General features: G+C 30.5%; 2 protein-coding genes across 2 annotated transcripts in view; one reads left to right on the forward strand and one right to left on the reverse strand.

Annotated features, from left to right (window-relative positions):
• LOC100167765 (lachesin-like) overlaps window positions 1–14686 on the forward strand; it is a 223919-nt gene that overhangs the window by 24801 nt on the left and 184432 nt on the right. The gene's annotated exons all lie outside the window — the stretch shown is intronic.
• Window positions 12806–14686, reverse strand: part of LOC100161057 (ejaculatory bulb-specific protein 3-like) — a 5502-nt gene continuing 3621 nt past the window's right edge. Inside the window, exon 2 of the mRNA XM_001947594.5 lies at window positions 12806–13217. Within this exon, the coding sequence (XP_001947629.1) occupies window positions 13033–13217 (185 nt within the window). The 3' untranslated portion in view covers window positions 12806–13032. The remainder of the gene's footprint in view (window positions 13218–14686) is intronic.

The raw sequence follows: 14686 nt of genomic DNA on the forward strand, positions 1-14686 counted from the left end.
AGTTATAAAAATGAGTTTAAGATGACCACTGTTGATGTCACAGGATACGTATAGTCCATGTAAATTTACGATTGATGTTTTGCAGTATATAATAATTGAAATATAATAATATTTTGTTGATAATATTAACTAATCACACCTGATTCTCAAAACCATATAATAATGCGTCAATAGAGTTAATAATTATTATTCATACAATTCACATATAGTGTTTTTCAAATTAATGCTAAATGCTAATCTATCTGAATACAAATTTAAATATGATTTTCGATTTATTTTGTCGATATTATCAACCCATTTTATTATCATAGTATTACAGCGATTGTTTATCGTTTAAAATAATAATTAATATTGATGGCTCTCTATTTTTATAAAAACCTTATGTGTTTAAACATTAACGTTATATAGTATTTTATGAGCATATTTTATCAATATTTGGTATTATCTGATTGTTGATTTTCGTTAATCCCACGCAGTTTCGTTGATATTAATAACATAAATTCATTATTGCTATGCAAAGTTACTTCACGGTTAGGTACAATGTTTGAACATTAAAAAAATATGTATTTTATCTAATGGACTGAAGTGGGAGGCTGCAGCTGATGGACTGTATATGGATACGGCGAGGCCGCGTCGAATGCCGCTTTGCATAAATAAATTTGCATTTTAAATATACAGCCCAACATTTTTGCTGAGTTGATAAAATTGATTTATGTTCGATGATACCTGAGTGGTAACTTTAATCGTCGTCAAAACTTAAATGCGCAATGACCACAAATTGACATCTTTGCGTATTGGAGTGGTTTCACATTTTTAAAGTACCTTATATACGCCCAAAGTTTCGTAAAAGCTACACACACACACACACACACACCATTACACATATATACATACATAGATATATATAAATTATATATAACTAGTATATAAGAGTTTTGTGAGTGTATCTCATACATTTTCCCTGTGGATTCTGTCTGTATACTCGTTTTTCGTCCACCGGGTCTTTGAGCGAGTAGCCTGGAAAATGGTAAAAAAAGTTTCGTTCTAGTCCCCGCTATGGGTCCGGAGACAGGGGTAACTATGAATTATTTACTTCGGCAGCACAACGGACATCGGTCTCCCGCAGTGGGTTCGCACAAATGCCATTAATGTAACTAGCGGCGTTATTTCTTCAGAAATGCTCGCATTATTGTTTATGGTTTAGTATAAAAAGAAATAGGAGAGAATGAAATCTTCACTATATAATAGTATATATATAACAAAATGTATCTAATTGGACTGGTAAAAATATTACTATAATAATATGTTCCATATCACAAGATTTTTGTGTCAGAGATATATTAGTTTTCTGTTTGAACAATATTAACACATTACTTATATCAACTAATTTAAATATTAAATAATTTAATTTAAAATTCATTCAAGTATTCTAAAAAATATTATACATTGAAACCTATGTATACATAAGCACAGTCATATCGTGATAAGTAAAAGTGTCCATTATACACCGAAGTATATTTGTATGCCAATATTTTTGGCAGGACTTATCATAATATTGTTATGTCCGGTTGAGAGAGGTGTCCGCTATATACTGCAGGAATCCGTTAACACAGGTTTAACTGTATTATGTATTTGGTTATGTAGGTACAGAGAAATAAATATTGAATTAGTGGTTAAAATAATTTGATAGTTTGCACATGCAAATGAAACTTAAAACCTATACCGATTGCTGCTGATTTTGTATTCAATTTAGTCCCTATGACAGATAACTTATCGTTCAGTGTAACGTCAAACAAACACTACGCTTTAATTATATTATTTAAACAAACAATGTGAATTATTTAGGATAATTATGATGTATTTTACTTTTCACTTTTAAAACTAGTGTAGTAGTGTACCAGTTAAATAGATCTTAATGTTTATAAATGTATAATATTTATATCATATAGATCTATGGAAATAGCTGAGGGAGAAAAGTCAGGCAGCGATATAGAGTGAGGGAGTCAAGAAACAAAGTAATAAAATACAGTGTGTCTACTGCCAAATAAAAATTGTGTTACAACAAAGCCTCGTTGACCGTTATATGTTATTGATAACGTGAAAAATTGCGATTACTCCACACTGATTTCTACGATTTAAGGTAGTACTATTTTAAATCATGTTGGTTCCTGATTCAAAGAGAATGAATAGAAAAAAAGTGTAGTACTTCCTTCATGATTTACTACTTGATGTCCTTTCTCTCTAAGTTATGTACTCACCAAGCGTTGAAGGCGGGGTGGAGTGGAGGCGCCGTCCATAGTTTATAATTATAATATGGTTTATATACACACCATTTGCACTTTAACGGCCCAAACCTAGAGGAAAAACTTAAACACATCTATGAAGACGAATATTATAACGCGCATATAGTACAATATTTAATATAATATACCTACCTCGTAATAATTTATATACCGACCCAAGTACACGATGGTGCGATTTTAATTATCTTAAACGGACTTGGAGAAATAAGATAATCATAATATTGAGAACAATTATCGAATATTAATAGTACATAGGTACCATATAACTGCATTGTATAATATTCTAATATCGTACAAATCGCCACGCGAACTGCAGTATACTAGTCACATTGGAAAATACAAACCATGCGCGCTCGACGCGTTATCTACCTACAGTTGCATACATTATATACAGCGCCGTATCATGTGTAGAATAATATGGAAAACACTAGTAGACACCCTTAAGGACAATGGGATTTCGTCGTTTTTCAGCTCACCCTCCGTCCGTCCCCCGGCGAGCGCAGTTGGAAATCTCGTACTATTTACTTTGCTCGCGCCCCGCGACACATATATCAAGTAGATTTTTCCGCGACGCGTTTGGGGCGACAAAAGACGATTTATTGCAGCCAACACCTGGATTAATAGGTTTTCCCAGATACTGCTGCTGCAAGACGGCAGAACAAAATAATAAGAATGAGAAAAAGAGGCGAGATAATTCTACGTTTTTTCATCGGCTCGTCCTTCTCCGCCTCGCGTATACTTTCGCACACTATATATAAGTACGCATTATATATTATATATTTGTATGTTCATATATATAAAAGTATCGATGTAGGTACACCCGGCCGTCACTGGTCACGTTAACTTATTCAGAACAATTTATCACGATGGTCGGGTGTGCGTTAAACAAACTAACGCCCCGCCGAAACGCGTCATATTATAACAATATATATTATATTCACTTTTATATAGTTTAATGTATATTCTTATAATTTATAACTAACGTTAAGATGACGTTAGCCATGCATTTGTTGTTTCCGTCTTACAAATGTTGAAATGTGCCATATTATAGCAAATGTTCGTTCATTGGTTTCGATCGTTTGTAGTTTGCTATTAGTACGAATCGACCTATCGTCAAACTTATAGGTAAGATCATTATCCATAGATAATAGTATAATGAATAGGCTAGGCAACCTATTATCACATGGGAATTATTTGAGGTTAAAATACACATATATTCATATGTAACATGGCATAACATAACAAACTCCGCCTTCCTCTTTTCCAAATTTAAGACCACGGGCGTTGTATACATTAGCATGGTCTGTCAATTCTTCTATTATCTATGACATTATCTGTGCTTAAGCATCGGCTTTTCACTCAAAATTTAAATTTTCAATCGAGAAATGAGCATATTTAGTTTATTATATTTCACATACCCCTAAATATTGCTTAAACATTCAAAAATCGAAAAAAATCGGCGACGCTTAAGCACAGATTATTTTTTTACCTAAAAATTTGATATTATCATCTCAATATTCACTATCTAATATCAAAATTTACAGCTCGCGATTAATTGAAACTACAATAATTATTATTATACTATATAATAATTATTATACTTAACGAAAATTTGGTATAGCGTACGTTTGACTGAGAAAATATACGCATGTTTAAGGTCCTATTAAACGAGTGCACGTAAGATTGTGCAAAACCCATAATGCAGCTGATGTATTACTGTCGGTCGTGATGGGGCAACGTGATTCGAAGTCGCAAAGTCGCGGTGCACGTCCGCATAATATCATATGACATATTGTTTCACAAAAGTCGTACACGATACGACTTCCTTTATCGGTCTCGGGAAGTCAGAGCATATAATAATTTGTATCTGGTTTTCAGCCAAAACGCTATCGTTTCGGTGCTGTGGATTTCGACAAAAATTCGCGGACGAGAGGGCGGCAAACAGGTGGCTGGGGCGCGATGGGGTCGATCTCAGGAGCGGGATAGGGAAATCAAAACTCTTATAATATCGCCACGACGTCGGTGATTTGTACGCGTGAACGGCAGATAGGCGCACGCCAGCGGATGATCGGTAAAAGCGAGCCCCCGTGTAATATAATATATAATGATATTATTATTTAAGTATATTGGATAACAGGCACGGCGGCCGTGCACTTAGTCCGGGCAATGTTAATGAAATTGTACAGAGATCTAAGACCCTCCCCCCGCGGCGCGGGCGTACTCTCCGCTGCCGCAGCCGTCGTTATCCGCGTTTAAAGCGCCTAATCTTTAAGGGTTCTGCTGCAGAGACGCGCTGAATATACGACCGTATAATACGTATATAATATGTATATAATACAATATATATACGCGTATTGCATAGCACGATAATACCTTATACGGGCGCGAATGTAAGTTCCTGCACATTACCGGGTAAAGGATCTACGCCGTTTAACAAAAGCAGACGTGTACGCTTTCTTGGATGGTATTATAAAAACGATAGATATATACGCGCAAAGTTGCCGCGTGTTATGGTATATTTTAGAATAAAATACATATGGAAATTCTTGCGCCGGTTATATTATGATAATACAGACATATTGGATATAATCGTGTTAACGTAAAGGTCGCTTCGATTATTCTACGGTTTTTGTCACTGATTTCCGTGAGAAATATCGAAACGAAAAACTGGAGACGTAGCATACGTGTTTTAATGTTATTCAAATATTATCTTAGACAATATAATATTATGTTGTAATGACTTGATGTAATCATTCAGATATAGGCACTCTTATGTAAAAAAAACAATATCATCCATACATATACCAACACTCGAATAAAATCACCCGATAGGGGTCGTTTGTTTTATTTTATTCGTAAGCAAAAATAATTTTAAGGTAATGGTTATGTTATAGAAGTCCATATTAGAGCAGGAGGTTAAAAAGTAATTATTAAATTGTATATTATATCATTATAAGTCTATAGTTATTATTTTAATCGCATTGATCATAGTCGTTTCAAACAGTTAACGGAGGGATATATTGTTTAAGTAATTTTGAATATATATTATATAAAAATAAAGAAAAATAACATCGTTATTATAAAACCAGTACATTCAGTTCTCCGCTCAGAATCAAATAACTCCGCCGAGTGCCATCTCTATCGGCACTTTATCAGAAATCGCGGTGTTGCGTATAAATAAACGGTGTTAATCCGGAAACTGTGCGCACTTAATAATATGTCATATATATAAATATTTGTGGAAAACACGCATAGTATATCACCTATACAATATATTACACTTGAACGGTAACTTATGCGGGTGACTTATCTAAGCCACCCGTGTAAAAACCTCGTACCTATAAACATTTTAGACTTTTTCACTTCTTTAAAGGAAAAAATATGTTCCAATCATTGATTTTGAGTTACTGGTCATGAAATGGATCTGGTTTGTACGTCGGGGGTTCAAAATAGTAGATGTTTTGCAGCACTTCTTAAAATAATTAAGAAAAACAAAAAAAAAAAATCCAAAAACAAAAATGTCTTAAAAATTTTGCATATTTCAAAAAAACTATTTTGTTTCTTTTTTTTCTTTGTTATATTTCAAAAACAAATAATCGCTGAGCTTTGAAGTATTAAATGTTGGTATAATATGCGTTTTCATAACAAGATTGAATTTTTAAAAATATTTTTGAGTTATTTATAGTCATTTGATGTTTTGTATTTAACATAATAATATAAATGATGCAATTTTCGTTTGATAATGTTTAAATTGTTTCATTTTACATAAAATAATTGACCACATATAATTTTAAATTGTTTAATAAAAATTTGAAAATTTAATACAAGGTTGTTCACATTTGTTTCTTATAGTAATTGAAAAATATCCAACATAATATAATATAGTCACAGTTATTATTATACACGAAATGTAATGAAATGTGTCAAAATTTTGAATCATTTTATCGATTTACAATTGGTCAACACACCCAGCTCCGCACTCCGCTCATTTTTTATCGAATCCGAAAATATATCATTTAATTCAAATTTAACACGTCAGCCATTACAATAATCTACTCAACGACAAGGTACACTTGACATCCCCTTTACAGGTAGAGGGTGGTTACCTATTAATTATTATAAATGTCCTCTTTTTCTAAATTGTTTTTATCATAAAATGGCTACGCGTATTAGGTCAAGTTTTTTTCTGCTAAACCAATGCTTGTCGTTCGCTGTGATTTTTTTGGTCGCATTTTTTTTCCTTTTTACCCATGTTGACTTCATAAAATCGTTTGAGACTTTTAAATATTTTAACGTCATGTATGCGTGTAATTTATTCTGATTCTTGGAAAAAAAACAATACTCAGTTTTACAAATTTAATTATTCAAAGAACGATAATATGAACTGTTTGTACATTTCTTTGAAATATTATAAACGCGTTTTGACAGCGGTAGACTATTTCACAGTGGTAAACTATTATAACATAGTCGTTAAATAGTATTTTATTTTACCTATGTAACGGTAATATAATTAATTATAAAATATTATAATTATATATTCGATAATATGCAGTACTTTATTTTTTTTTTCATCGCACATTATTCGTTGTACCATGCATGTTATGTTATGTAAGAACGATCGTTAAGGTACAACCAAAACTCTAAAATTTTCGCTGAGAAAATAATATTATATCAGTGTGTACAAGTATCGTGTGCAGGTATTGGATTATTTATAAGATATATTTTACATAAACCGTCATTGACAGTTATAGTCATTATGCAAACTGAAATTATGTTATTATCTTATTTAGACGCGTTTATCGAGAAATTAATAATAACTTTTTGTCGAATATTATACTTTTATATTTTTTTATGGAATCGTATATTGACAGAATAGGGATGATTGTGATGAGAAAAAAACTTATTTTTGGTGACTATTCTCGCGTGTTTTTCGGAAAGTTCTTAAGTCACAAACCGTGTTTGTGTATTCTCAAAGGAGTGTAATGCCTATAATTAACCTTAGTTTGCACCGACCTGGATGGAAGTAACATTTTAAGTGGTCGAGGTAGAAGATTTGTTTTCTCAGTCTGTCACTTGAGTAACGTATAGCCAGATGAATCGTGGTCCGTACTTTGTGGTCCACGATTATTACTCCCAAGTTGAGTTTAATGTGTACGTGTGTGTGTGTGTGTGCAATATATATATCAAATAATAATAATTATACCTATAAAAAAATTAAAAAAATTGACTTTTGTTGGATGCTTTGTGTTTTTCTTACATTTATTTTATTTTCATATAATAGTTTTTGGTGCATATAATATCCAAATACAAAAACCATAGTCTATACCCTGTGCAACAAGAAACTTTTAAAAGAATATTTGTCCGTTAAATGTAAATATGTAATTTGGATGTTCTAGTTCAAACGTCATAACAGGACTTAATAGTTGGAGTATCAAACTCGTGAAATTGAAGATCACGACTGACGATAATAATATAGTACTAAAATAATATATAATATATGTCATTCATGTAAGACAAGCCGTGGAAATAAATTTGAAACCGATACACAAAATATCTTAAAATCAAGTTTCACAGATTTGGCTGTAGTTTGACAAATATAAAAACGATTTTCATATAATCATATATTATTTTGTTCAGGGTATATATTTGTTCGGAATTCAACTATGGCTGATGTATGAATAATATTTGAATAAGTGCACGTTACTTTTAAATTCCCCTGACAGATCAACGTACAAAACCATCGACCACTATAAAACCGTTCTAAAAGTAACAGGAAACGATTACTTTGTTTACTATAAGTTGACTTCAACTTTTCCGCTTTCAGTTGAAGCATTACATCTTAGAAATAAAATGAAAAAAAACCTATAAAAATAGTAGCATGAATCGTAGATCTTGTACACTAAGTATACAAATCACCGATGACACTACGTCATGTGTATACATGGCGTAAACCTAAAATCAAGAATTTAAAAGTTGCTATTTAATGTCAACTACAAAACATTTTGATAAATATATACCATACAATATAAATTGTACTTACACAATCAATAATAATTGTATCAACTTGTGTGCATAGATAAAATATGTTTTAAGACATAAACATATTATATTAATATATAATTTTACAATTCCACAATTTACCTAATTTTTATTTTATTATGTTGATTCGTGAAAAGGTTTTTAGATAAACAGTACTCGATATAGACTCGATTATACACCATAACTGTTTCAACCATAACACTTTAAACCGAGATAATTATTTATAGAATGATAAGACATGTATGTACTTAGAGACATCTAACGTGAAAATATGATTAGTTTTGGTAAAGTATTAAATTGATACCAATAATATAATAATAATAAATATATACTAATTGAGTATATATTTGTACAGACATGAATATAATATGCTTGATTATAAAAAAATAACTAATATTCACTTTTTCTGGGTTATAAAAAAATATTCTAAAATTCAAATTACACAGAAAAACGAGAAAACTAACTACTAAAAACCAAAGGTTTGAGTTTATACATAACAGAAAATATGAAAGGGGTGAATATACAATATTTTAAATATAACTAAGAAAATCAGTGTTCAATGCGTTTTGTCATTGTTGACGGCAGTTTAGAGGTAGGTCTCAAACAATAGATATACTTACCTATATTATTAAAAGAATTGCCATTTAGATGGGTATAGTATCAATCAAGTATATGATCAAGTATAATAAAGAATATGGAGTTTAATATTCTGAGAATAACGATATTATATAAAAAAAACAAAATCACTGACGTCAGATCAAAGATAAACAGCACGATTGCTATAACATAATTTTCAATACTGTGTTGAAATGAACAACAGGTTTCACATTAAAATTCAAAATCCCTGGTAAATTATAATGTATTGTTTTATATGCAAGAGTTATATAGAACGAGCTGCTTATAAATTAAACCTCTTCAGTACCTAATCAAAGTGAATCATTTAAAATGAGACAAACTTACTTAACGACCATGTAGGATTATAGTGTGGTACGGCTCGACGGTCAGTTTTAAACACTGAGGCTTCATCTCAGAATCGTTTTGTCAAATAAATGTGTTATGCTAAAAATATTATCAATAGCCAACCATTATGTAATTTTTTTAATTTACAAAATATGATTAATCAAATATAAATTCAGAAGGTGATTTAAGATGAACACTTAATAATATAGTTATAATTATAGTATTCAATAAATAGGTATATCTAGCTATAAGGGGAATTGAAACTCACAAAAGGTCCAGTATTATGATTTATCAATAAATATATTGTCTAAAACCGGTCGGAATTCGTGTTAAAAAGCGTCTTCTAATTTAATTTACAAACACGTAAAATATTAAGAGCGTCTAAGGGGTGCAAATCTACACGATAGCATCTCGAAAATTACGCCCCTTAATTTAAATGCTGATCAAAATATACATTTTTAAAACAATACTTTAAATCGTCGGACGATTTTTAATGGCGGTGAACCTAATCTCATTAATAACTTATTATTATTATGACGACAATGACCGTGACGGGTTCGAATAATATTTCCCAGTACGAATGTCACTACGGTGATTGTATTATAGTCATGAAATGAATAATGTAAATAATCAAGTTTAACCACTGTCACGTTTCTTTTTTACAGCTGTGGATTCGAAGGGGTGGAATACGTACGTACAATAATAATAATAGCGAATCCGCTCAGCTAACCGTGGTCTACTGTTATCGTTGCTTTTCTCCGGAAAAAGGTTTTCCCGACTCAAGTAGCCGTCTGTCCGAGTGTCGACGCTGTACATCGTCGAATAAGATTATTATTAAACACAATTTCGAGAGTATAAAATAACATATACATTTGCAACAAGTGTGCACAATATCTAAATGCACAAACCGTGTATATAAGTATATTAATGTGGTTAAATATTTTATTGATAACTTGAAAATCGCGATTACTCCTCACTGATTACCACGATTTAAGGTAGTACTATTTTAAATCGTACTCGTTACTGGTTTAAAGAAAAAGGAAAGAAAAAAGTGTAGTATTTCCTCCATGATTTACTACTTGATGTCCTTTCTCTCTCGGTTATATGCATCGATGGTGGGGTGGAGTGGAGTGCGCTGTCCATAGTTTATATTTAGATGGTTTATATACACACCGTTTGAACCTTAACGACCAAGACGTCGAGGAAAAACATAAAAACATCTATGAAGACGAATTCTAATGCGCATATTATAGTAGAGTGATTATCCTACCTCGTAATTTATATACCGACCCGAGTACACGATGACGCGATTTTAATTTCGACAGTCTTTTAAATGGACTTTGAGAAATAAGAAAATCATAATAATACACAATTATAGTATGTAGGTGCCTATATTATAATACAACCTATAATATTATGATATCATGCATACAAATCGCTAGGCTAACAGTATACTATTGTCATATTGGAAAATATCAACCAGGCTCAACGTGTTATCTACCCACACGTGCATACGTTTTTTTTTTTTTATTGTTACAGCATCAACATCATGGTTGTTAGCTTACAATAATTAGATTATATAGTTATATATAGGGGGTTTTTACAATGATTATTAAAGAGAAAAGGGGGGAAAAAGAATGATAAATAAATATAAACAAAAATAAAAAAATAGAGTTAAATTAAGTTGTACATTTCAATTTTTTTTAAAAATGTGATAATTTTTTGTATGTCAGCATAGGGTCCTTCGTGCATACGTTATATACAGCGCCGTATCATGTGTGTAGTGTAGGAAACACTAGTAGACACCCTTAAGGACAATGGGATTTCGTCGTTTTTCAATAATAATAATGAATCCGCTCAGCCAACCGTGGTCCACCGTTATCGTTGCTTTTCTCCGGAAAAATGAATTTCCCGACTCAAGACGTATAGACGTCTGTCCGAGTGTCGACGCTGCACATTGTCGAATAAGACTATTATTAAACACAATTTCGAGAGTATAAAATAACATATACATTTGTAACAAGTGTGTACAATATTTAAATTCGCAAGCCGTGTACATAAATGTAATTAAATATTTTATTGATAATGTAAAATCGCTATTATTCCACCCTGATTACCACGATTTAAGGTAGTACCTATATTATAATACAACCTGTAATATTATAAGACCATACAAATCGCTACGTGAACAGTATACTATTGTCGCATTGGAAAATATCAACCAGGCTCGACGTGTTATCTACCCACACGCGCGACGTGCATACATTATATACAGCGCCGTATCATGTGTGTAATATGGGAAACACTAGTAGACACCATTGAGGACAATGGGATTTCGTCGTTTTTCAATAATAATAATGAATCCACTCAGCCAACCGTGGTCCACCGTTATCGTTGCTTTTCTCCGGAAAAATGAATTTCCCGACTCAAGTAGCCGTCTGTCCGAGTGTCGACGCTGTACATCGTCGAATAAAACTATCATTAAACACAATTTCGAGAGTATAAGATAACATATATGTATATTTGCAACAAGTGTGTACCATATTTAAATGTACAAAACGTGTATATTAATGTAGTTAAATATTGACTGTTTTCGAGCTGCAGCTTATGTGGGCAATAGTGTTGTTCAATGTACATATTTTTTTTAATGAGATAAAAACGTTAAGACATAGCATATGCATTGCACTTCAACAGACCAGCTACCTCTAAAGCCACATTTATTTTAATTAAATTTTTGAAATTTAGCTGTTCGTAGAATAATAATTTGAAATCGATTGTTTTTTATGAAAGGCGCCTGGACTAAATTGACATTCTTCTTTGTTTATTTGTGTTTTTTTATTTTTATTGTTATTAAAATGCCCTTTTTCTAATTATAAACACAGACTACACTACAGCATTGGCAATTTTATCGAGTATGACATAATGCTATGTTTTTTTTTTTCAAATATATAACGCCATTCTTAATAATATTGAGTATTTATGAATATTTTCTTTTTTTTTTTTTAATATTTTTCCTGTGTTTGTTCATATATTTTTTAAAACGTTGATCCTTTTTTGTATACCATAATTGTAGCTTTTATTATTACGGAAGGCTACAATTCATTTTATCTCTACACTACACGCATGCCAGTTAGGAGACTTAAAATAATAATTACGGCCAGTTATCTATTGAGTATTCATAACGTCAACGTTTTCAGAAAAAAATTTTAAATTTTGCAATGAATGTGAATTTGTACAATGTACAATTAAAAAAAAACACTAATCAAAATGTACAGCAACAATGAATTAAACAATATTATGATTATTTTTAAGACTTTTTACAATGGATTAGCTATTCTATTGGTTAAAATATAATATTATTAAGTGAGTAGGTGCTTAAAAAGAAGTATATTATAATAAATTATTTTACACTTTTGTCGATTTACATGCAATGTAAATTCCAAGTATTTATAAACAGAAATATATAATTATTCTTGTCAAACACAATTAATCCATGATAAGAGTTGTTTTAAATTTATTTTATTTTAGTAATAATTTCAATGTTATATTATAAATATTAATATAAACTGATTTATTTCATACAACTGCTTCGTTTGTTCTCCAAGTACTCTAGTAGTATATAGTAATAATAATAAAAATAACAATACCTATATTCCATTAGATAGTTACATCTGAGAACCTTGTTGTAAAAATATCTGAAGTATTATGTTCAAGGTTTATTTTTAAAAATCTAATCTGTGTTTAGGTTTTCTAAGAATTTCTTCTGGTATTTTCCCTCCGGGTCAAAAAATTTGCTAACTTGTTTGTACTCATTTGGACGTCTAGCTTGAATTGCCTCCATGGATTTTTTGATAATGTTCTTTTGCTCTTTGGTACATGACGCGCAACTATCTTTGACTAGCGCAGGTAGCATTTCTGAAAAAAAAAATGAGAAACAAATCAGTTTAGCGTAACTATAAATTATGATAATTTTCTCGAAGATGGATAGATAAGCTTGAAAAAAATGGATATGATATCTATCTACTCGAAGCATATAAGGAGTTAGCATTTTAGTAAGAACTACAATCGAATAGAAATATCTAGGTACACGACTTCTAATTTTGTCAAGAAGTAGTTCTTGGATTTTTCACCAATATGGTTAGTATTAGAAACAAAAATAGGTTATTAACCTGGTACTTAAATCAAAGGTATGCACTTATTTCAATATCGACTTTAATTTAATATGTTTGGATGAAATTTACTGATCAAAAAAATTGAATTAAAAATAAAAAAAAAAAATAATAAATTACCAGTATGGTTGACAATTTCGGAGAAAATCAAGGGTATAACAAACAAAAATACTGTCAAAAATTTTGCAATATTTTTTTTTTTTTTTTATATTAAAGGCAGTCAAGTGTCTCTTAATAATTCGTGTATTTTTACATAAGTATAACTATATTATTTTATATATTTTAATAATTTTAAAATTTATTATAAAATCTTACCTTACTAAAAGATAGTTATTAAAGCTATATTCATAATTAGTTGCATGATAATATTTTTAGCAGTAAAAAAATTTAATTTTGTTCAGAGTAAGTCACTACCTGTATAGCTAATAGCTATACTATAAAAGTACTATTGAAATACTGCTGAAACCTTTTTAAGTAGTTTTTTGATTCTGAGAGAAAAAAGAAAAGTGCAAAAAAAAAATCACTTAAATGCTTTGTTGACATCCTTAAAAATTGTTTAATATATTTTAAAAAAATAATGAAAGGCTCGTTTTTTATTTTTATTTTTATGTCTGTCATCACCTTTTAGGACAGTAAAAGTGTTTGGATTTTCTTCAACAGTATCTTTTCTGATAGGAAAGTGAATCTAGTTGGTACTTTGGGGGGTCAAAAGTAAAAATTTTCCAGTAGTTTTCAAAAGCGCCGTGAAAAAAAAAATAAAAATTAAGGAAAAACGGGAATTTTTACGCAAAATCTGTTTTCGAGAAAATTGATTTTGGTTTTTGGTGTAACTTTAAAACGAATGACTGTGAATACATGAAATTTTTACTGGTTTTTTATATTTTCATTTTCTATACATGATAAAATTTTCAAAATATTTTGATTTGTTTTGAGCAGTTTACGGACAATTTCAGTTTCCAATTTAATTAGTTTTTATTCCTATGAATGTCAATAAAACTTTATTTGTTGAGTAAAAACACTTGAAAATTTAATACAAGGCTCCTACTATATTGTTACAAAGACATTTGAAAAATATTAAAAATCCTTAGTCACAGTTTTTTTTTATTAGCATTTAAAGTTCAAAAATTTACAAAATATGGAAAAATCACGAAAATTACCTAATTATTTTGAGTTTATAATTCATAAAAATTTTTCTTTTTAGAACTAAGATTTTAA

This window comes from Acyrthosiphon pisum, chromosome A3 (assembly GCF_005508785.2).
Source record: "Acyrthosiphon pisum isolate AL4f chromosome A3, pea_aphid_22Mar2018_4r6ur, whole genome shotgun sequence".
Lineage (NCBI taxonomy): Eukaryota > Metazoa > Arthropoda > Insecta > Hemiptera > Aphididae > Acyrthosiphon > Acyrthosiphon pisum.